General features: G+C 41.0%; 1 protein-coding gene and 1 long non-coding RNA gene across 2 annotated transcripts in view; one reads left to right on the top strand and one right to left on the bottom strand.

Moving 5' to 3' along the window:
• Positions 1–25,075, bottom strand: part of zmynd11 (zinc finger, MYND-type containing 11) — a 35,122-nt gene extending 10,047 nt beyond the window's left edge. The window contains exons 1-9 of the mRNA XM_084056492.1: positions 24,911–25,075; positions 19,713–19,848; positions 17,422–17,581; positions 15,884–15,907; positions 7,932–8,093; positions 5,924–5,980; positions 5,605–5,682; positions 595–687; positions 16–103 (exon numbers count right to left, since the gene is read on the bottom strand). Coding sequence (XP_083912618.1) covers positions 16–103; positions 595–687; positions 5,605–5,682; positions 5,924–5,980; positions 7,932–8,093; positions 15,884–15,907; positions 17,422–17,581; positions 19,713–19,843 — 793 coding nt within the window. The 5' untranslated portion in view covers positions 19,844–19,848; positions 24,911–25,075. The remainder of the gene's footprint in view (positions 1–15; positions 104–594; positions 688–5,604; positions 5,683–5,923; positions 5,981–7,931; positions 8,094–15,883; positions 15,908–17,421; positions 17,582–19,712; positions 19,849–24,910) is intronic.
• Positions 8,132–14,595, top strand: LOC311044731. The gene is made up of 2 exons (XR_014600733.1): positions 8,132–9,804; positions 11,362–14,595. It is a non-coding gene; the product is annotated as an uncharacterized lncRNA (long non-coding RNA).
• Positions 25,076–25,417: the final 342 nt, after the last annotated feature.

Below are 25,417 nucleotides of genomic sequence, written 5' to 3'. Positions count from 1 at the left end.
TTCCCTCTCAATCACCTCCAAACAAGATGGCCGTATTGTGAACAATCAGCTGGGCATCTGCTTTAAACTCATCAGAACTCCTATACTTCCCCTCTAACAGGTTCTGAGAGGGAGAGAGAGAGAGAGAGAGAGAGAGAGAGAGAGAGAGAGAGAGAGAGAGAGAGAGGTGGACAGAGAAAGAGAGGGCAGATGAGAGGCGGAGAGACAGAGAGAGGGACAGAGAGATGATTGGAGAGAAGCAAAAATAAGCACAAAGAGCTCTATTCATATGGAAGGCAGAAGTGTGTGTGTGTGTGTGTGTGTGTGTGTGTGTGTGTGTGTGTGTGTGTGTGTGTGTGTGTGTGTGTGTGTGTGTGTGTGTGTGTGTGTGTGTGTGTGGTCATAACATGCGAGGGGTCCAGGAGAGGGCAATGTGGCACACACAAAGACATACAGTCCAGGAGCTGAGAAGTTATCTAGGCAGTTTTGCAGAGTAGAGTGGAACGGTCCAGTAATTACTACCATACGGCACACACTTGGAGACCAACACATACATACATACAGTACATACGTACACACACAGACAGACACACACACAGGGCCATAGAGGTTTACCTCTTGGATGATGTTGACATCTGCTGCCGTGTGAACCAGACGTCTGTACATGGGATGTTTGGTGTCTTTACCTTTCTTATTCAGATCCACCGCCTGGAGAGATGGAAAAAGAGAGGGGGTGATGATAAACAATAAAGTTTTAACATAATGACTTGAGGCATATTGTACTAAGTCTTGTGTAGTAAGACGATCTGAAATCTCTGCCTACTAGTGATGTGCGGGTCGGGTTTTTTTATGACCCGCCCCGCCCCGCCACAGAACCCAACCCGCCTCAACCCGCCCCGCGAACCCATATATAAATCTATGGCTCAACCCGCCCCGCGACCCGCGGTGGCGCTCTTTTAAGTACCCAATATAGCGCTCTTTTAAGTACCCAAGGTCGCTTTAAATGTCTACAGTAGCACAACATTGTGTTTTGTGGGCAAAATAAACAAGCATGTTGTTCAAAATATTTTTTTATTTTTTTTGTGTGAGAGTGGCTGACCCACTCACCCGCAGCCCGTATAATTCTATGAAATCCTGACTCGACCACCCGCGCCGCGGGTTGACCCGCGGGTTACGGGTCGGCCCGCTCATCACTACTGCCTACCAATATGTCTGGTGACACCTAACTTCAAGGTAGAAGCTAAAACTGTGTGGAAACAACTCAGAGATTTAAAAAATAAGAGAAGCTGCATTGCAGCACCAATGCAAAGACTTTAGGGCGGTCCCCTAAATTTAGATGACACCAGGGGCGGTCTCCTGAATTTAGATGACACCGGGGGCAGTCCCCTAAATTTAGATGTCATCAGATGTATTGGTAGTTGGAGATCTCCAATCGTCTGGATACGCAAAACAAATATTGACATGGAAGAGGTAAAAGAGAAGGATAGATTGAAGACGAAGGGAGAGATGGTTCTGGAGCAGGAAGGGCGGTAAAAGAGGGATGGAGACAGAAGGGAGAGAGAAACGAGAGTAGGCACCAGAGGAGGAATAATGAGATTTAATAAAATCCGTATTGTGTACGAGGAGCTGACATAGATATTAGAGAGAGGGGGAGATGGGAAGAGATAAATGACAGAGAGGGGAGGAGAGATAAAGAGATGAAAAACTTGCAGAGTAAAGCCTAATTTATTATTTGTTGCACAACGGTGTCACAATGCATTGTGTTTGTACATCAGTTATTTTTGGTACTGCGCCACATTTTTCACTGCTAAATCTGTTATTTTCTGTTACATTTTCCACTTGTAAAGTAATTATTCTCAGCGATGAATCACCTTTTCTACTTGTAATTGAATTATTTTTCATGTTCTTCATTCATAAATAGATCATTTTGGGCGATTTATTGTGCTTTCCGCTTATGAATCTTTTTTTCTTCTTCTGTAATACATTTTGTTATTTTTGGCTCCTGCTTGTAAAACTTCAGATGAAGCTGTGCAACGAAGCATAAATTAGGGCTTTAAGAGAGGAAAGGAGGAGTAGAAGATGAGAAGGGGTTGATTAGTTGTATTAACTCACTGAGTGCCATTAACGTGTTTCACGCGTTATTACCGCTATGGCGCTGGGTGCCATTAACGTGTTTCACATGTTTTTGAAAAAATAGTCAATTTTTTTTTTTTTTTTTTTTTTTTTGAAAAACATGTTCAGAACCCAAGATATTATCATCTGAAGATTAGCAGCTCCATCCACTCCTTGTTTAACTTAGAACTGAAAAAGGCTGTATCTCGCTTCCTAAGCACTTTTTGTTTTCTGTGAAAAAAACTCTGGCACTTTTCAGAATCAATTCTGAAATAATTCTGGCAATCCTGGCACTCAATGAGTTAACAGCATTCATGTACAGCAGTAGGAGGGATAGAGGGATGCATGGAAGGGTAAATAGATGAAGACAGGATAGAGATTTAACATTTTATGGCATAGAAGAGCAGTGGGACGGACGGAGAGAAAGAACGAAAGAAGCTAGAGAGGAGGGATGGATGGAAGAGATGGGATATGAGAGATAAGGGATACATAAGGAGAGAGGGGGGTTAAGGGGGGAGGGGAAAGGGGTGGATGAATGGAGTGATGAGAGGAGGTATAAAAAGATTTAGTAGCACTTTTATAGAGTACAAGGGGATTATGGGTAAAAGGAGAGAGAGAGATGGAGGGAGGGTTGGAATGAAGAGGGGATGATGGGGGAAAAGAAGGAGGGAGAAGATTTAAAGCCACTTTTATAGAGTGGAGAGAACGAGCGAAGGACAGAGGGAGGATAGAGGCAGAGAGAGATGGCAGAAAAATTAAAGGCAAAAGATGGGATGAAGGAAAAGAGGAACAGGGAAATGAGAGGGAGGAGAAGTGAGGAGAGGGAAAGGGGGGTGAGGAGGAGAGAGAGAACAGGAGAAAGAAAGAGAAGGTTAAGAAGGGATGACAGGAGACAACAGGAGACAGGAGGGTAGAAGGGAGGGACGTAAAGAGAAAAATGAAGAGATATTAATATTGCTATAGAGGAGGAGGTGGTCAGGAAGGAGAGAAAGAGAGAGGGGGGTCCATGGAGAGATGATGGTAGGAGAAAGGGTAAAAGAGAGGAAGTATGGTGGAGGAGAGGAGGGAACAGAATGAAAGGGTGATGAAAGACACGAAGGGAGTGTGAGAAAAGGTAACTAAGGAGAAGAACAGATGGAGAGACCGAGGGAGTGAAAGTGGGATGACAAGAGGGACGAAGAGAGGGAACGAGGGGGTGTTGAAATGAAAGAGGGATGAAACGGGGGAGAAAGGGGAGAATGACAATATATACTGCAGAGATGAAGATTTACTGAATCCATAAACAGCAGAAAGAAGGGAGATGAATAGAGGGGGGGATGGGGGTGGATGGATGGAGGAACACAGGAAGGTGGACGGTAAAGGAGAAAAAAACAAATTAAATAAATGGCTGCTGTGGGCCGTTACTGGACCTTTGATTTAAACCAGTATAAAAAACACGGATGCCAGCCTCAACACACACACAGTATGGATGTTTTTCCAGCCGCAGAGACCCCAGGATCTGGTACATTTCAATATTCACCCCTGTCATGCTGGTTTATGACTTCTAGAACATACTGGTTTGCCTTGCCTACCAGATATGAACGACCTTGGCACACTCAACCAAGACAGCAATTGACCGAGTGACTCAATATCAATAATTTGACAATAATTTCTTCTCCTTTCGTACTGTATTTGTGCCTCTTGTAATGTTGCTTGTTTTATGTATGGGGACTACAGATGGAAGTTAGCATTCTTGCTTAATACGGTGTATTTACACAATATGTATGTATTGTTCATTAATATGCGCTGTCACGTCCAAATAAAAAGGAAAAAGATTGGGTATAGGTGCTTTCAGAAGATAATTATACCCAAGAACATTTTGAGAAATTAATACTACTAGATCAATTGCTCCAGCCACTGAGGAGAACCGGGCAGAACAATTTTGGCTCACCACCACAACACCATGCACCACAGAGGTTTGTCAAATTATAGGAGGATTAAAGAGGATATGATGACTAGACAGGTAGAGGCATTATATGTTCATTTCACTTTGTAAGAATATCAAAGCAAACCTTCCATCTTACTGTACCAACCACACAAATGGAGACTCTGACTCTGTCAGCATATTGTCACTGTCGGGTGGAAACCAGGTATCTCCACATTATTATAATTTTATAGATCGATGCTATTGGTCAAATTGTTGGTTTTACAAATATTTTACCACTTATGCCTTATTATATACTTCCAATTTTATCTTTTTATATATAGAAAATAGCCGTCACGATTTGACATGATCTGCCATTTTCACTTTTTATTATTTATTATGCCTATGCTGACATGCCAAAAATAGTGATGTTAGATTGAAAGTGGTTAACCAATTAAATGTATTAGAGCTTGTAACTAGAATCTAATAACTCCAATAGGTTTTATTTTTCCCCTACGGTTTTGGACATTTTCTACCCGACAGCAACGATATGCAGTACGTTAGGTCTGCAAGTCTGGACTGATGGCGCATTATGCAGTAGGTTAGGTCTGCAAAGGTCAATTTATGCTTCGAGTCAGTGACAAGTGTTGACTAACGTGTCGCACGTCATATCATGACGTTCGGAGCTTTGAGTATTCATACTGAGAAAGTCCTCTGCTGTTTTGACGTAATCTTTGTTGTCATTTGACAATTTTTGTCCAAAGTATAAATTGCCCTTAACACATTGGGTGCCAAAACCGTATATATACGGTTTTTGCAATACTTACACGGAGTGCCAAAACCGTATATATACGGTTTAAAAAAAAAAAAAAAATTGAAAAAAAAAAAAAAAAAATCAAAAAATGTATTTTTCTTTTTTTTTTTTTTTTTTTTACCTTCTAAGCACCAGGAGATATCATTTTCCGAAGATTTTGACTCCAATCCACTTTCTGGTTAACTTATGACTTCAAAAGCCTGTATCTCGGCTCCTAAAAAATGGTTAAAAATCCTGGCACTCAGTGTACTCTGTTTTTAAAAAAACCTGGCACCCAATGTGTTAAGTCTGTATGACTGATGAGAGCTGGCTGTGATCATTACACCTTCACTCTGTTTCCCGCTCTTTTCTGAAAAACACTGCACTCAAAGAGGACAATAAGGTCACCATGAAAGTCTGTGTACATAGAACACCATGACAGAATTGTGCATCTGACCAAGGAGGACTTATCCCACAATCTGTGAAAATCTACACATCTTCTTCACATCTTTGGTCAAGACTAATATGTATGAACAGCAATAACCCTGCAAAATGCACATACCTTGCTGTGAACGACTTAACCACAACAATTCTTAATTATTTCAAAAATAATTATAAGCTCAAGACATGTCACATCGCAACATGTTGTGAGCTTGCATATAGACTTTTTGTGAATGCAATCTCTCAGCTTAACAACGTAGGCTACTAGTCTTTGATAGTCTAGGACAGTGATTCTAACATTTAATGTCGAGGACCCCAGTTTCATATGCCATTGTGTTGTGACAACAAATGTGTGTGTGCATACGTGTTTTCTCACCCTCTCTTTCATCCGCTCAACAATAAAACGCAGGTATTTACGCATGTCCTGTCTGTTCAGGTTTTTCTTTTTACTTCCCTGCAGATGGAGAGAGAGAGAGAGAGAGATGGGAGGGACAGAGATGGCGAAGAGTAGTCAAGAGGGGTGAAAGAGAGAGGGCAGGAGGGGAAAAGAGAAATGTTAACAGTTAAAGAAAAATAAACATTTGAAATGGACATAATCTTTTCAAACACTCCAGTCACATTGAAACCATAACACACACACTCCTGTGAGGTCAGCGGGCTTTTAGCTGAATGCAGTGAACTGTAGAGGAACTGACCTCTCCCTGTGGAAGGGTCTCACTGCCTGGCTGTCTCTCTCTCTCTGTTTTCAGCTGCTGTTTACATCCAATTCACAAGAAAACAAAACGTTTTAATCACACTTTTGAAGCATTCTAAGAGAAAGTCATAAAAAAAAGAAGTGTGAATTAAGCGCATTTTGATAATCGCTTGGCTGGTCTGGAGATAACGAATAAGCCACCTGAACACAGAATGCAACTTTTATGTCAGAAAACACATCGGTTGGGTGTTCCTGCCCACCACCATGGAGACTAGGGTTGGATTCCACCACGGTGCCGCCGGCTTTGCCGGGCGCTCCGACGAACACAACTGGCCGTGTTCATGGGTGGGAAGCCAGCAGAAGAGGGTATTCTCTATAGCATGTTCCTCTGTGAGCATAACACCCTCCACTGACAGGTGATACGAAGCAGCTGGTAAATCCATGTGTATTGTAGAAGATATTATTGTCTACACCCTTCGCAGACCAAATAGCCAATTTGGGGATTATATTAGGAAAATAAAATAAAAATATTTTTTCAAAAACATAAAGAAAACACATCAATGACAGGAACGGAGGGATAACTGAGGATTATCAGGTCAAATGACAGTGGAATTATGTTATTTGGAATATTTATTTATTGATGCAACACAAAGATAAAAGCCTTTTTCTTTCCACTACTAAGTAAGTTTTATCAAATGTATACTTATTTATTCTCTCCAAACATACTAGACTCTGAACACCCAGAGGTTGGTTTAAACCGTCCGAATTTCAGATGTCATTTTCTGGCATCTCACTTGGGTCTGTTGGATTTGCTTACATTCTGAATATATACTGAGGACAGATGGGGTTTGACTGAATAACATGAAATGAATATAACCCTCTGGAAAATGATTCCTCTTTTGTCTTCAAAGAAATATTCTCTTGAATTAATTGAATTATCTATTCAATTAAGAAACTATCATTTTTAACAACTTGAATGACAGGAATTCCACACAGTATGATGCATAAATTAAATTGTTTAGGAACACTCCTCTATAGGGTCAAGTGTCGGTCAACCTAACATTCCGTATCCATGGCATAGGTGACAGAGCTCTAAATAAAGGGATCAAGAATTATATGTAAACTGCTGGAGATCTACAGTATATAGCAAAAAAACTGTTTTTCCAATTGTCAACAAATACCTGTAAAATGTATTTTACCAAGGCTGTCTATTAAGCATAAACAAGAGACAGATCTAGAATTCATTTATGATTATGTTGATGGTATTAGTTTGTGTGTGGGGGGGGGAGACACAAAATTGATTTGAAATCCTCTACATCACTTTACATCTTTTGCACATAGTAATATATCCTTGTTTGCATAATTCAATCGCTCTCTCTCACACACACACACACACACTAAAGACAAGCTTCGACGGACTGTAAAAGGTTGTCTGTAAAAGCTTTGGGAGACAGACAGACACATTGCACGTGGAACAAGCTGCTGATCCAGGGCCAGTAACACAAACTGAGGAGAGCCATACTGGTAGATAGGTTTGGCTGATACAGTATATCGTATTATTTGACTTTTTTAATTAATCAGTATCAGCACCATTGTCTGCCCCTGACAGTCGTGCCAAAACGACTTCAGCATCGAAAATGGACCAGAAATGTATTTATGTATTTTAATTTTAATAGTGGCCAGTAGACCAGTGGTTATGGTAAAGCCAGTGATCATGAAATTTTACTCTAAGGCAACCCCTGCCAAGTTGTATATTTCACCAACTTTATTTGGGAACATAGGTCAACACAAAACACTCTGAAAAGCACTTTTATAGTGATGAAACTGTACAGTGGCACGGGGGGGGGGGGGGTTTTGTAGTCAAACCTTACTTTTGATACCTGGCAGGGAACAGACAAAAAACAAAAAAAATCTAGTTATCCTTTCAAGTACCTTTGGGTGTCCGCAGTCCGCACACCCATATACGGTACACCCATTCACACGCACACAGACACACACACACCACCTACCCTGCAGACCGCACAGTGCCAGTGGAAGCCCCCGTCTCGTGGTTTGTACTCCTCTGAAAGACACTTGAGGTGATAGACGCGGAAGCAGTTTTCACACGACAGCACATCGCCCGGCAGGTGGCACTCGAAACAGTACCAGTCGTGACTCTCTGTCTCCCATTCCTGCACAAAACACACACATGGAACACCGGTTTGGATCACCCCCTCCCCCACCAACCATACCACCCCAAGCACACCCGCCCTTAGGTCCACCACCACCACAAACCTTTTGAGACCAGCCAAGGAGGGAAGTTAATCTGTTCAGCCATCAAAACAACATTTTGGACACCGGCAACATTTTGCAAGGTGATTGCAAAATGTTGGTGTGAGAAATGTTAATATTTGAGAGATTAAAGGGAGCTCTCCAAACCTCAGTTTGATTTATCGCGCTGGCGATGCTGCCCAGTAGCAATATAATATAGCGTCACTGAACACTAACAGTTGTGGAAAGCTATGTGCCAATGCCAAATTGGCCGATTTGAAACTTTAGTGTTCCACAAGGGCAAATTTGTTTTGCAAACAGACCAATGCAAACATTGCATGCACTTATCAGCCTTTTCTTGGCTGATGTTATCTTCCCACCTTGAAGCTAGGTCTCTGCTATCTCACTGTACCCCAGTACATAACTAACTAAACTAAAAAAAACATTACAGATGAAGAGGTTCATTCCAAATTAAGCATTATCCATCAGCTTTTTAAAAATAGACCGCTTCTCTTGGCATCCAAGTAAAGCAAGCCGTTCTGCCAACTGTAACTGTTAAATGGTACAATCTAGATTAAGACCTTCAGACACAGGAATGTTTTGTGAGGTTTCAAAAATATATATAAATATTAACAAAATATATATCAGGAGTTTCCGCCCCAAAAGTGATGTATAAGGTTTTGGAATGAACCTCTTTCATATCAGTTTCTATTAGGAATAAAATGACTATAAAATATCAGGTTGAATGTACATACTTCTCCCCAGCATACAGAACTCTTACTTACTTGCCCAACCTGTTACTACCATAAACAACCTGACACCCTAACACTGTAGATGGTAAATGCAATGGGCATCAGAGTGGTCCAACTGTTATCACGGTTGTACCACAACCAGAATCAATGTCATGGGTTTGATCACCACAACAGCCATTGGTCCATCCTGTCAATATGTCCATGAGTAGAACTCTGAACTAGCCTGATTATCAGACTGAAGCTGCGTGGAGCTTCTGTCTGACATTGGCTCCAGTGTAGGCGATTACAAGGGGGAGGGGATTAGAATTTCCCTAAACCAATCACAAGGGATCCCCACCCCCGACTCTGACTCTCATTGGACGGTACTTTTTGTACCGGATAAATCCTAGGTTCATTACAACACCAGACCAAGAGGGGCAGTCCACTCAGAGAGTGGGCGGGGTCTATGGTCTGGAACCAGGCTAACTCTGAACACCTCCTGCTTGCTCAATGTAGATCAGTCAATTATAACGTATTGCAAGGAAGGGATGCCAACATTCTTGAGACAAATTAAGACACCTACGCTCCATAAAAGTGCAACACAATACCATCTATTAAACCAATACACAATGATCTGGAATGTTTTCTCAAGCCTACAAGGACTTTTACTTCCTGGAAATTGATTATGTCAATAACCATACCAACTCCGGCCACTAAACATAGCTCAGGTCAGCACTGCTTAGCAACAATCTTATCACCAGTAACTACTTACTTATTTGCCTAACGCCAGTTCCTCCATAAAACGACTGAGCAAGCCTTGAGGTGTCTAGGGACACTGCCCTCCCCCTGTAGTTACAACCTGCATCTTAAAAATACCATATTAATTGAAAATCCACCCCAGGCAGAGATGCTCGTAGGCCTGCGTCCTGCGTCGCTGACGCACCATATTGCGAAAGGACGCATTCATGACAACTCTAGTGCGTCCATGGGACGCAGCTCCGATTAGCTCCGATAATATATAATATTTGTCAGCTGTGATCTACATGGACTCTCTCGGTTAGGCACTTTTGGTGGAGAAGTATAACTCTCCGGTTAGACACCGTTGTACTGGAGAAGTATAACTCGGTTAAACGGCGTTGTGTGGCAGAAGCAGCAGCACAGCCCCTCGCTGTTAGTCTACGCTACACACACAGAGAGAGAGAGAGAGACGGCATGAGGACCTGCTCTTAAACGTGTTAAAACGTCTTGGATAGACCACTGTCTGGAATAATAACTGATCATCATACATACAGGTCTACTACTAATCTTTGTTGCTGTTGTCATCTTAAATTGACCAGCCAAAGTAAAATCCCCGATTTTAGAGTGTTCTCCCACTTGCTTGGAGATCAGAGTGAGTGGTGGATTAACGCATGTTGCCAATCAGCTGTGTAACATTAGCAGGTTAACGATGGCTCGTTGATCCTATGCATTTGACCCTAATTTGACCACAAAGGCAAACAAAAGCACTAATTAATGGCAGCTGTAAGTAACCGGTTGTCTATCGTCTGTGTCTTGTGTATGTTTAATAGGCAACTGGATGTTTTCTGTAGCTTAGAGATATCATAACAATTAATTCCCTGAAGAGGGTAGACCCTCTCCCTCTTGCTAAACTTAAAGTGACTTATAAGGTTCCACTTCTCCTCAAAAAGACAACTTTATTTTCCTTTCTCAATGACAAGCCTAATAGTATTATTGCATGTTGACTATGTGCAATAACTGCAAGCCAATGTTCATAGGCATTGTCAGTATTTGTCTTCATTATTTCTTGAATTCCTATTTCTTTATTTGCCAATACTTCCACTGTAAGCCAGTGTTTTCAGTCTACACAATAAATAGTAAAAATAAATTCTACATTCATAAATAATACAAAATAAAATAATAATAATGATTAAAAGGTTCTATGATTAAATGTATTCTATTGGTCAAAGGTATGTTAAATCCACCTGTTGCCCACTACTAGTATTTCTTACCATAAGGTGTGCTAATACTACAGAATCATATACATTTGAAAAAATATATTTATGATTTTTTAATATATGTATATATATCGGTATCGGTCTTGAAAAGCAGGAACGGGTCGCACTGATCTAGATCTGCTATTTTCACAATATGTATCTGTGGAACTGAATCAAACTAAATTAAGTGCCTCAACTCCTAATTCCTCAGGGTGGGGGGTCCCCAGTTAAAATATGATTATTTTGGGGGGTCGCTGCCTGAAAAGGTTGAGATCCACTGCATCAGGATATAATGTACACAGTCACACACGCATAGAAGATATGGAGATTGGAGATCAAAGAAAACGATAGGGGGGGGGGACGTGTAATTGGGGACCCATAAAATGTCCCTGGGACCCATCTAAAAGACCACCCTTGCATCCCAGGACCCATTACATTGAAAACCTAGCAACATCACTGCCCAGGTACTCAAAATGCTAATGATATAGTCATGTTGAACTGCAATAAAAAGTATGTATATTATACAGGCCTCAACAATAAACAGACAATATCTTTAAGTATGTTATGTAAGTCCACAGTCATGTTACATGGGAGAACATAAACAACAATACATTAGGGAAAGCAAATACAGGCTGACCCACTTCCTGCTCCCACCCCGACTAATTAACCTCATAGTATCCACTATGTACATACATTTTTAAAGGGGAGAGAAGTCCACTCCCCTTGCATTTTTCTTTATTTAGACTTCAGAGTAAGCTGAGATGGTGAAGTTGAGGCATAAAGCAAAAGCACTGGTCAGATTTGATCTTAGCTCAGCCAATGGTACAAATGGGTCCAGAGATGGAAGTCTGAACCACTTAAGCATCAATTAGCATTCGACTACATAATTAAAACAGACATAAAGATGATGTACAGACGTATACTTGTAGCAACATTTCCTAGAATATGGTCCCCTTCTAAAAAATCTAGCATGGAACAGCACTCGTTGTGGTTCTTGATGAAAGGTGAGCAATTAGGAGGATGCTTCATTGCATTGCTTAACATCAACCTAAGTACCAGTTCTCTGTAAGTGTGCTAAAGTGACACTAAATCTTTACAATGGTTTAAAGGCATTCTGGCAGCTCTGCTGGTTAGCATGGAAACCAGAAAGTCACAGGGCACAAAGAGTAGAAAAGTGACCCTTATTTTTAAGAAAACTTCTTGTATGCAATCAATGGAAGCGTCTCATGATTTTGACTCGTTTGCTGGAGTTCCAGTAGGAACGAACCACTAGAGATCATCATCCAACTACGGTAATCTGCAAAGTGTCAAGAGTCCAACTTCACCCCTCACAGTCTGCTGGAGTGGCTCAGACCGACTGTCACAGCCACAAAAAACAGCCTAAAAGACTGATGCTTTACTATCCATTTCTGGAAATCTTTATATTTCTATGGTTTTGTTGTTTCAATTTGGCACATTGGTGCATAAATGATACGTATATAAATCGACAAGAGCAGCACATATCACTTTCTTAATCTCTTTCTATGTTTGTCTTTATTGTCCGAGTCTCTAGATCAAATCATCAAATTCGGATTCAACAAGTCAACACACTCCTTCCACAATCACGATCCTGAAATCTTGACTCAACATATCCAGCTTATTATTAGCTGGCACATTTCAGATCAAACAACACCATCAAGGCCAAAAGTAGTTTCTTAGAAAATCTGTCTTCATGTGGTAAGGCCCGAAAATACTGTGTATGTGTTCAATTATTTATCTAATCAGAACTTAAGCTCATGATAATATAACGTACAGTGCATCACCTCAAAACCTCTGTAAATCTCATATTTAGTCATCACATGTTAACAGTGCTTTATCAAACATTCAATCAATTGATTTGATCACGCAGCAACCCTCTTCACTCTAGTACTGTAAATCACTAGTTTTCGTTTTTGTCAAGTTATTTATAAACTTAATCTGTAACTGAATATTTTTTTCTTTCTTGAGTTTTTATTAAACAATACTTTTCAATCCCTTGCACCTGACTAATTTGTTTATTTGGTGCAGGATTGAAAAGGGCCGAAAGTATTAAACTAAAACGAATAAAAACTAACTAGAACTATTGGCATTATCCAAAATAAAAATAAAAACTAGCAAATCCGCTCTAGAAGCTTATTAAAACTGAATTAGAAGAAAAATCTCAAAACGAACTAAAACTAAACTAAAATGAAAAATCCAAAACTATAAGTATTATAACCTTGATTATGTAAACAAAACCTTAAACATAAGTAACATTAAGGCAGATGGGGGTACAATTCAAATACGCAGTCTTTAGAAAACTGTGCACCTAGTCATGTCAGATCCTGCCTCTTCCTGTCTACAGACCCATGAACTTGAACTAGAAGGAGCAGCACTAGTGTCTTCAGTCGGTCATAGTGGGGCTAAGAAGTAGACAAGCCCAAACAGCACCATAAATAGTCATGAGGACAAAAGCAGCAAAGACAGCTCCATGATAGATCTCCGCACCACCAAGGGCCCTGATGTGAAGCCAAGCCTGACAGAAACACTGGAATACAGTGTCTACATACACACACAAACACAGACACACACCGATACGGAGGACATACACACATCAATATTGTACACACATTCACAAAACACAGAGACACACACACACACGTATAGACACACTTGACAACCCACAGGTGCCATATGGGTTCTGTCAGGTAATAAGAGGCATCTTCGCTGCTGCTGGAACGGTTTGATGAACAGAAAGTGTCAGAGTTTTTTTGGGAGATCGGAGCCTGGGAGAGTCTAAAGATGTGTTCACACAAGACATGCAATGTTTTTGAGCGAAGCAATTCAATATTAAGTCAATGTAAAGACACATCATGGAGCAATATTTCCTTCTACACCAAAACTAAACAAATCATGCAAGTTGAAAAATGTCCAACTCTGGGAAGCGAACAGAGCAACATCCGATGTAGGATACAGTTGGAGAAGTAGTTTGTTGTTGCTACAGTGTGTGTGGATTTCTTGAGATAATGTATATGATGCAACACTTGTGAATGGACTAGTGAGAGAGAATTGTATGTCTCAGGTATAAGTACATGTTGTGCTCCCTTGCTTTCCAAGCTTATAAAAACACACTGGTGACATAAACATTGCCAATGCTGCCACCACCAAAGTCACAACATGTCAGCTGAACTGAGCGACATAGCTCCCGCGATTCAAATGATGCGGGAGGGTTTTGGTTTTAACATGAGCCACAGAACCAGGATGCCTGAAGTGGGCCAAAGACAGAGTGTATAAGATGGCAATTATTACTTATTTTTGGTTTGGTTTATGTCACTGAGGCTTAAATAACTGAAAGTCAATGAACACAAGAGGGGACAAGGTGCATCAGTCCAATGACAAAGATGATTATCATTATAATAGCACGTTTAGTCCTGCTAGCAGCGTGGCTCTGCTGATGTTGGTTAGTCAGTTGGTCCATCTTTCCAACACTTGTCACAAACAAGATATCTTGGAAAAACACAGGCTTTCAGCACTAATGCAGGAAACCAGGTTCAAATCCAGGGTAGAAGAGGAAAGTTACATAGTGCTGCTTTAAGTACCACAACTATAAGCCATAATTTGGTAACATGAGTCAGAACTTCACACAATTTGGTACACATCATCTTTGGAGTCATGTGATGAAAACATATCAAACTTTTTTTTTTAAAGAATATAGGCCTATATTCAATATTGTTTTGATATATTCATTATTTGATGGACTGTACAACTTTAATTGTGTACTGATGGGCCTCAATAGAGCGGACCACCAGAAGCACCTTCACTTCTACCCAGGGGCACCACAAATGCAAAAAGTTGAACCCTATGTCGTAGAAACACAATTTTCCCCCAGTGGATTCCTTAGGCCATGGTAGCTGCAATCACAATGTATAATTTCTCGAAATTGTCAAGTTTAGGTTTTCAACAGATTTGAGATCATCCTGACATTCTTCAGCATGCCATGGAGTGCTGGCTGACAAAAAAGAAGGGATCCGCTGCAATGCAAGTAACAGGCGTGGACATGGCAAGAGAGTACAATCACATAATATCACCCAACCCCCCCAACATTCTCCCTCCTCTCTCCCCTCCAGCACCTACAGACACATCATTTTCACTTTGTCAAATAATAATAACTACAAAGCATGCTGGACAGAAGAAACACACAGCAGTACATCCCCTACCCGACCCACTATGGAGGAGAAAACTACAACTACCATAAGCAAAAAGACTACAGGAAATACACACTCATCGATGTGATGCTTGCTACCAACCTGCAGCTATGCTAGCATTGCTTGTCGTCTTGCATGAGGACGCGAGTCAAATAAAGGACACTGACATGGTTCACTCTGAACCCTCTGGTTTTGATTGCGATACAATCACACCGTATGCATAAAGCCACGGTACTGAAGAGAGCTTTCGACCATGTCACTTCATCGCTGAATCTGTTTCAATTTGCCACGTTTGTCAAGCAACGGCACATCTGTAGATAAGTAGCGAGCACACTTTTCATGAAGATCACTGATCCATTCCGCAAGAAATTTCCGGCCACCTGAACACAGTGCTACAAAAGGACTCTTGTGAACTTGAATGCGTTTGGAAATCCCTTATTGCTGCAATGGAAAGCCACTGAAATCTTTTCAGTTTTCTGAAAGGATTGCAGGATTTCAGGTAATTTAATTTAATTTAAGGTAAGGTAGTAGCCTCAACCACAAGCATCATGTTGGAAAGTAGACATTATTTACCTTGTGCACTTTGTGTCTATTTGCAGTTAATGTAGCCTACACAACCAGCAGTTTTGTAATGCATAAAAAGCTTCAATCAAATCCTTGATTGCACTGTGTGTGGTGGAACCCATTTCTCACAGAATGATGTTAGTTGTGAGGGGGGAAAATAGAGAGAGATCAAAGAGAAACAAACCAACTCCCAAATTTGGAGAAACAATGCAGCCCTTACCTTGTGTCCCTCAGCTTTCGGGTCCTGTGATTGCAAGTGATTCAGAAAGTAGTGTTTAAATGTTCCGCTGATAAAAAGGAGCTCTGCTTGTGTTTGTCTCCTAAGAGCCTGACACCTCCGATACCTTGACTTTCATGGATTTGTGACTACTAATTGTGTGCGACAATATGAAATTGGCCCCTCACAAGAAGAATTCCCTAACTGGTAACAAAATGGTTTAAGTGTTATTGTGTGTGAGTCTTTCTTTCTCCTATTTCGCCTACCACCAGCACCTATAAATCAGGCACATGGTGAGGTCTGCAAATGTGTATGTATAATTTATATGTAATTATATGCAGCAGTTAACATCAGTTCAGACCATTCTAATATCCCTGCAAAGTGTATATCATTGCACTAAAATGAACAGGGTTAGGAGTTATATTCATTGCCTAGATCAGTGGGTAGAGAAATAAACTGCCATGGTTAGGGATTTGTATCCCACAGGGACAACTCATATTAAAAAATGGTATGGTTCTATTTACTTAGACAAAAACATTCATATCATATCATGTTAACAAGACAAGTAATTGGTAATTAACCATAAACACTTAAATATGGTTTGTGTGCAAGCTTTATGGCATAATGTACTTGTCACCCACAAGATGTTTTTACATACGGTGCACCCGTCTTATATTACAGTATGGAAGTTCATTACATAGTGCAAATTGACATGGCGGTGCAGAATCACTGGTACACCATTGGAGGAGAGTATTACAAAACAGCACACTGGTCCTTCCAACTAACAAGGGAAATAATCAAATCAGGACACCAAAAGAAAATATACGTATATAAAAAAGTTAAGTATAATAGAATAATATATAAATCATGCTGATGCAAAGCCAGCAGATTTTAAAAGCTAAAAATGTATATGTGTAATAACTTGTGTTATTGTTGAAAAAAACAATACAATGATATATGATTAAACAGGACTTCAACCTAACCTATGGTTTGAATAAAGAAGGCGCTGGAGCAACTCGGATGATTGGAGCCTTTTAATTTAATAACAGGGTGCAAAAGCACCCAACGTTTCGATATCAGATTACGTCCTCGTCATGACCTGACGATGTATGCATGTGGTGTATGTGGAAAGGGTAAGCAGAATAAGCTTATTATCTTCAGCCTATACCTTTTTTGGTCATAATAACTATGTAATATAATGTATTATTATTGTTGTTTGGTTTTAGTACTGTTATGTTTTATGCACATGGTGTGTATTGTTTACATGGTTGAACCGATGACCAAAATAACATTTGCAATGAAGTGAACTATATGTGTGCGCTCCTGAGACACACCGGATGAGCCTGATTTCGGCTTGAGGTGGAATATTCCTTTAAATCGTAACCTATGCTTTGTCGCACAACAGCACCCCTCACCAGAAATACATTCAAGCGAACAATACTTTACGTTGTTTGTTTGCATTTATTTTCGGTGAGCGACACCATCGTGCGGCAAAGCATAAATTAGACTTAATGGTGTGGTCCTAGTCGAGCTTGGCTTACCATCTCCTCCCCAGGCAACCAGTAGCCCTCCTGCTCAATGCCAGCCTTAGAGCCTTTGCAGCCGACAGTCAGGGTCTCCACCACCAGGCCGTCCTTCACAGCCAGAGTGAGTTGCCTGGCCGTCTCCTTGGGGTGCATGCCGAACATACGGCTCAGGTACCTGTTGGGGTTTGAGGGGTGGGTGGCAGGAAACCAACTGAATTGGTGATTTCATTCTAAATCTTCTCTTATATCGCTGTCTTCAGATAAAGAAACACACATAGATGTATATGACAGACATTTCCATTCATAGCAAAGCTGTGCTTCTCTGTAAAAAAAAGAAAAGGAAGAGGAATTCATCAATCCATGGGGTCTCGCCAACACAGACTCTATGCAGGATTGTTTAGATAAGGTTGTAAAGCTGAGGCCAGGTCCATTCTGTCCCATGGGCTGATTTTGGGAACATCCATTTTTTATGTAGCGTGTTGCAAAGGCAGCTTGTTGTTGTGTACTTAAAAAAACAATAGATGGCAATAAACCACCCACTGTGTGTGGTCAACCCCCAGTCTGTCCAGGGCCTCAAAGAGGTGCATAATGTCAACACACAAGGCCACAACAACTTGCTATGGAATAATAAAACAACATTTGTGCCTTTCAAATTAAATTAGACCTGTGGGATGTGTGGGACTCCATGTGTGCATGTCACTCATGGGAATAATTACAACATGGACAGGTACTAAGTGGGGGAAAAAGAGCTGAAAAGTGGGAATCCTTTCCAAGTTTTTACTCAGCTGAATGTGCATGAGCATGTGACAAATTAATGGTACGTGAGGGTTTCCGTCAGTTATTCACTACTTAATATTATCTATCGTATCGTTGTGCACTACTATTGTATATGCTTTGCAACTGTACATTGCTATGTCATCGCTGCTTGTACTACTAAAGGGTGTTACATTATATAACCTAAATTGGTGGTTAGTCGGTTATCCGGGGCAGCCGTAGGTGAGTTGGTAGAAAAGCCATCTGGGAATAGTAAGGTTGCCGGTTCAACCCTCAGTTTGGCCAGTCCATATGTTGAAGTGTCCGTGAGCAAGACACTTAACCACTGACTGTTCCCCGGATGCTGTATTAATACCAACCACTGCTCCTAACAATGATATTGAGGCAGCATGGAGCTCAGGGGTGTGGTGCGTGTACATGTGTACTTAAGTCAATGAAGTTGAGTGAGTGTGTCTTTACGTGTACTCTCAGTGAAGTAGTGTGTGTGTGTAGTAGTGTTTTGATGGTGTGTGTGTGTGTGTGTGTGTGTGTGTGTGTGTGTGTGTGTGTGTGTGTGTGTGTGTGTGTGTGTGTGTGTGTGTGTGTGTGTGTGTGTGTGTGTGTGTGTGTGTGTGTGTGTGTGCGCGACACATTCCGCTGCTTTCCATCACCATGACAACAGCACGGGTGCCTGGCAAGCAGCCAGATCCCTGAGGTACTCTGCATATGAGACGCGCTAAGTGTTTCATTTAAACCGCCCATTCAATAGCACAAATCAAAAGGAAATGACTGCTCAGCCACAAGGAGAACCGCCGTCAAGGATTCTCTAAGTCTAACCCATCTGCACACACTAAACCCATCAGCTCTTAACTGGCTTAATACGGGGACTCCCACTGTGCGCTAACCACAAATGCCAGGACCAGGATATGCTGAATTAACATTAATATTCTACTACTGAAGTCATTGTCATTTGTGCGACCCCGTCAGCACATTCCGCAACGCTGATTTGGGTCCTGGTCTGCTGCAATGCTTTTAAACAATAGTATAAACAATATTCCTCATCCTCAATAATTTAACAAGTGTAATGAAAATGGGTGAACCTGCTGTGTTCAATATAAAGGCCTGACTTCTACAGAGGGGAACTGCAATATGGGCTGGCTGGATTCCCAGCCAGAATGACAATGAATGTCAATCCACCTATTGATCATGGCCCTGTATGTTACAGCGTGGGGCTGAGTGCAGATAAGGTTCAGGATCACTAGAAGAGCATTTTATTTGAAGTGCTGGTCTGAGCTCATGTTACTGCAGTTGAAATGCTTCTGATGGTGTTGCAACTCGCAAGATGCTGTATTTGTATGTTTTTCAATAGACAATAGACATTCCCAGAACCATGACGTTTTGATTAGGCCATTGGAAAAAATAAAATCTTTGACAGTCACTTTGTCAAGTAACATCGAGTTTAACATCCAAGCCTAGCTAAATGCCTAGCATGTAAATTGTGCTCAGAATGGTATTAAACAAGTCAAAAACATATATAGATTGTGGTCACTTACTTTGAGATCCTGTCCATATTAGCAATTTGTTTCTGGTTGCGGATGACTTCGATGGCTGCCCAGACATACTGCACCACCTTGGGGTCGGCCTGCCTCTTCCTCACCACGCGAGACATGACTTCCTTATTCATATTACCTGGTGGGCAACCAGAAATACAGAACCACTCAGACATTATGTCAATTTAAAAAGGAAAGGGAGAGAGAGAAATTATTTTTTAGATTTTAAATATCTCTCTATTGTCAATAGCTGCTTGCAAAAATAAATAATCAAAATTACTGAAACGGATAGAGCAATTGTAAGATCAATCATCTGCTCTGGATGATTTCACAAGTACTCAAATTGTGCTGAATTGCTTTGTCTATAATTGTTCAACTAAGTTCAAGCCAGTGTGCAGTGTCAGCAAAAAAGAAAAAAAAGCGGGGGATTTTTTTTAAAGCCAGTAATGAAAGGGATAGGAAAAAATAAAAGGAGTCTGTAGGGTTTCACAAACTGGTCATTTGGCTCAGGTTTGCCTCATGAAAAGGAGACAATCATCAAAGCAATATATGGAAAAATCTTCCTAGCTATAAGCATCTGCTGCATCTGACACCATCTTCCAAGTCAACTATGTAGTACGTACACATTCATCCAAATATATCCATTGTTCCATTAAAGGCCTCAGGCCTGTATCAGTGGTGCTAATCCTAATACAGCTGCCATTACACCCAGAAAGTTCCAAACCGTGGCCAATGGGCATACAGTATATATTCATCAAACATCATGTCCATAAAACAACTTGCTACATCTAATATTCTCCCATGGTTTTGCCAAATAAGCCCCGCTATGGGCCTGCTCCAGTGGTGTAGTCAAAAACACAAACAAACTGTCTGAGCTACCCTAATCCATTGCTTCTAGGGCTGCAACTATCGATTATGTTCTTATCGATTATGCTATTGATTACTTTTTCAATTAATTAATAATAATTGAGAAGCTTGCTTTACATATATTTTTTTGAATTTTAATAAATCAACGAATCGAGCATTGTTTTATAATTTGTCGCACAATGACTTTGTGCAAAAAGATCTACCGTTGTGAGCTGGTTTTAGATCTCCTATTTTCACTATTAAAAAATAAATAAAAATGTAAAGGTTTTTACATTTCGCATGTAATGACATGCCCAAAATATATAAATATATATATATTATTTATTAAATGAGCTATTCTTTTTTATAATAAAAATCAGTTAGTTAAATTAACTGTTGCATCATCAATTGCTTCCTATAAAATAAAAGAGAAGCTCAAGCTACATGGATTTATCATAGTCGATAAGGAGCATTAGGTGAAGCCTGGACAGAGGTAAAACCCAGGACTTTCTACTGGTATTCTTAAGTTGATACCTCCACATAAAGCGGCATTACATGCATTTTGTAAACGTATCAACTAATTTAAAGCAGTGATAATAACCATCAGTTAGAAAGGAAGAGCTAGAGCAAGAGAACAAAACTGTCCTCATGGATAAGTTGGATGGATAAAGAATGAGTTCCTCATACACATCTCCAAGGACCTCGTGGACCACACACACCATGTACATGGTGAAAAGGCCCAACATCTGTACAACCTCTGGTGAAGCTGAAGACATTCAGCATGCGTCCGGATTGGATCCTCTCCATTGAGAGCATACCTATGAGCCGGTATCACGGTATGGGAACACATAACAGTATGGGAACTGCCAAGTGCCAACTGCACCGCCCTCTATCGCAGAGCGCTAGTAGAGAGGCTGGTGCAGTGGTCCAAGAACATCAGAGGTGAGCTTCCCTCCCTCCAGGACATGTACACCGACCGTGGTGCCTAGCCAGGGCTAAACAGATCATCAAAGACACTCACCACCTCAGCCAAAATCTGTTCATGGTGCTAACGTCAGGCAGGTGATACAGCAGTATTAAATGCCAAATGAAAAGTCTAAGGGACGCTTTCCACAGCCAGGCCACCAGGCTGCTCAATATGACTGTATATACCACTCCCATACATTGAGGAACGTCGCCTTTGTATTTGTTTGAGATTAGTTTTTCTTATTTAAAATGAAACTGAAATGTGTGGGTAGCTTGCACTAAAGAACTTCACCCACTATTTTATACCTGTAGAGTTTTGCAATAAAGTTAAGTTGAAGTGGAGATGTTCCTTTATTGTTATAGTATTTTAAGAGAGCAGACAAGATAGAACGCCAGAATACACAAGAACACAAACATGAAAGGATAATGATTAAATAAAAAATATTAAGCTAAAGCCAAATCTTTCCTTTTCAAATACTTTTACTACAGTGCTGTCATAAGGACATTGTCTAATCTAATGTCTAATACCATTTGCCATTTTGACATAAAAACAAAGGTTGCAATGGAGACTGGAGCTTAGAGATCAGATTGCATTAGAAAATAAACATAACTTAAAGACCTTCAAAGGGAATATCACTAGTTTGCCTGAGCCTCCATGCAGCGGGTGCCTGGGCTTAGCATCCTTTGAAACCTCTTCAAAAATTCAAATCCAATTTCATGCGTTCTCCTCCTAAGCCTCTGTGAAACCCAAGGTGTCATTTTTTGCGGACAAAAACAAACCATAATAATAGCATGGAGTGTGCTTGGCTTCAGAGCTTTCTGTGAAAGCAGGAGCTCTAATAAATGAAGGGTGAGAAAGTAGCCTATATTCTTCATTTTTTGAAACTTTTGTCAGGCATGCCATGTGTGAATTACCACAGAGGCAGTGAAGATGTAGGCCTACTGCAAGCTTAATCAACATATGTTGATCGTTGGGACTTGGGTGAATCGGCATTGCCTAAGAACATATATACACAACTCAACCTAAACATGCGGTCAGTCACACTCACAGTATGCAGCCATTGCACGAAGGCTAGAAATACAGCAGTTCATGTTTTGCATGACTGCTCATGTGCTGAAGCTTTGTGTTCTTGGAAAGCAAATTAGTTTATTGCACAACAGGGAATATTCCAAAATAACTTCCCTCCTGCATGCTGTACTATAACCTATGTGCGCTTTGTTTATACCCATTATGTTTAACCTTGTTTTTCTACCAACTGAAATAGTTAAATTGTTGTGCATTGTGTTTTGATTGTGTAGTCAAGCCATTGTATGTTGTCTGTTGTAGTTTAAATCTTTCATGTGAACACAAAAGCAAATAGGCCTACTCGACTACATTATAGATGTTGTCATTGCCTACCAAAGACAATTATTGCTCTATTCTCTGTACTGGAGTAAAGGTTTGGCTCAAGCACATCGCCACTATCTCTTCTGTCAAAATGACATATTAACCTCCTGCCGCTACAGCTAAAACCAACACCCTTGCCTATGAAGAACCCTTGCCTATGTGAACCACAGCGGGCAATAATTCATGTTGAAAAGTGAATGGACAGTAAATCAGGCAGCCTACAGCATTCAGACAGGCCTCCCACCTCTTCTGGAGTGAAACAGGAGGCGAGAAGAGAGCAGATAGGCGACAGTGAGCAATGAGACACCCCTACGCTATGCCAGCCACAAGGTGTATATTAGGACCACCTGTGCCACGGTCACAGTGGCGTGGATGGCAAGTCCCTCCTGCATCTGCTAAGGTTGCCATGCTCAGGGCAAAGACAAAACACAGCTGCAGACCCGCACACCTCTGTCTCCCTGGGGCCCGCACTTGTACATGATGCTGTGACAAATGGATCCTGGACCTCACAAACATCCTCAAAACAAACTAGTTGCAGTGCAGCACTGGGGTAGCCTGGTAGCGCTGGGGCCAATTAACCACCTAAATCCTCTAGTCTAGTCTTAGTAAACTGGTCCCAAGTTGGCTCTGTTACACCTAATTTCTTTGCCAAAAATAGCTGATCTACAGGCTCGCAGAGTGTGGCATTGTGAGATTGTAGATCAGCTACTTTTGGTTAATGTTCCTCCAGCATATGATGCTGCGGTTCAAGGGGTTGAAAAAAAGGCAGCCAACAAGGTATGTTGTTGCATTTTGTTATTGCCCAGGTAAACAAATAAACAACAACATTGTGCACATGTATCTGTTACCAACTTTCTTCCATCACAAAAAGGAGCATAGTTCGCACTTGAATCCCCCCCCCCCCCCCAGAAAGTGACACGTGTTTTGGGGATAGTTTCAGTGGATGTCACACAGCCTTCTAACGACTTTGTGTCACCCAGCATTGGCAAGTTGATGACCAAATCACATCTGACACTGGACTGGATTAGACAAAACGGCACGTCTCTGTGAGCTGTAAATCTGTGTCAGTTTTTCTCAAAGTGGATTCTAGGGACTCTTGCAAGTCTGTAACTCTGACTGTGTACAAATAGAACCAAATGGGTCCATTTGGTTCCATTTCTCTGTCAGAGTTAAGGGGAGACCTTGAAATGTAAAGGTTTGATAACCACTGGCATATGTGCTGCAAAATAAGACACATGTCACTTTTAGATTACTGTGTGAACACCACTCGTAGATTCCCAACAAAGAGGAGACCCAACAAGGCCACGGGGCAAATCACTTTAGCTTATCCTAGCCTAGCCAGGCTAACTAACTGGCGTAACACAAGTATATTATTTGTATTACTAAAAGACAGCGAAAAACAATACATTACACGTTTAGTGTGCTTTTATCTCATCACAATCACATCACTAATCCAGTTGCTAATGAAAGAAAAAAACACACAAAACAACAAATACAGATGGGAGCTGAGGAGGCTAATGGCTTAATAGTTTGTCGTTAAAAAAACTAAAATGACTTATTTTCAACTGTAATAACGTATTATGCTTTTTTTTAATAAGACGTACGTCAGTTTTGACGAGCGGAAGGCTCGTGCGGGACCTAGTCTAACAATTTAGCATTTTAGCTTCAGTAGCTAATGTTAAGACGACCGAGTGGTGACAACAAACCAACCCGACAAGCAGCTCATATTATCATGCGAGTTTAGTTTGTCATCGTGTCGTGTACATTAAAATAACCAGCCATTATGTTTTAACAGTGCTTTATAAAATCAGCTGTTGGCAGGTTTATCGTGCGACACGTTCGACCAGCTAACTCGCTTTTTTAGCTAGTCGTTTGTTTTGGAGGGCGCCATGTTCGCCACAATCCTCCATCATGGGAGAGGAAAAGCCCAGCAGCCAGCCCCCGTAATGTTGTCATTGAAGACAATGCGTTTATGTGTTCGCTCGTTAAATAAATAACTTACCTCTCTTCTACAGTGTTGCCGTTAACACATGCGATGCTGTAGAACGTGTAAATATCCGCGCAGGACTCGAATGCGAGGCGCCTTACATTTGTATTTCCGGGGTTAGTTTTTTTTTGGACAGTATGAATATAAATGTGGTTGTTGGTGTCCAGCTGGCTCTGGCTCTCTGGCTCTCTCTGGTTGGGAGGTAAACAGCGTTGCCAGGTTTTGCGAGAGAAACAAGCAACCAGGGGTCTATGAAAACAAGACCAAAACAAGCGACTATATGCCACTTTAAACATATACGTTGCGTTGGCTATTTGAAAGTAGCCGATCTCACAACGCGTCGCACCGTGACGCGTTGTGAGCTTGTAGATCTGCTATTTTTTTTAAAGAGAGAGAATTTAGAAAATGTGGATTTTTTTAACAACACAAATCTTGTATGGGGGGGGGTCCCTGGCATCAAATATTGTCAGATGTGGATGTGAGCCCGCAGACAAATACATATTCATTTGGGGGTTCTTGACT

The sequence above is a fragment of the Gymnoscopelus microlampas genome (genome assembly GCF_963454915.1).
Source record: "Gymnoscopelus microlampas genome assembly, chromosome: 5".
Taxonomy (NCBI): Eukaryota; Metazoa; Chordata; class Actinopteri; order Myctophiformes; family Myctophidae; genus Gymnoscopelus; species Gymnoscopelus microlampas.
This window is presented reverse-complemented; position numbering and strand designations above follow the sequence as displayed.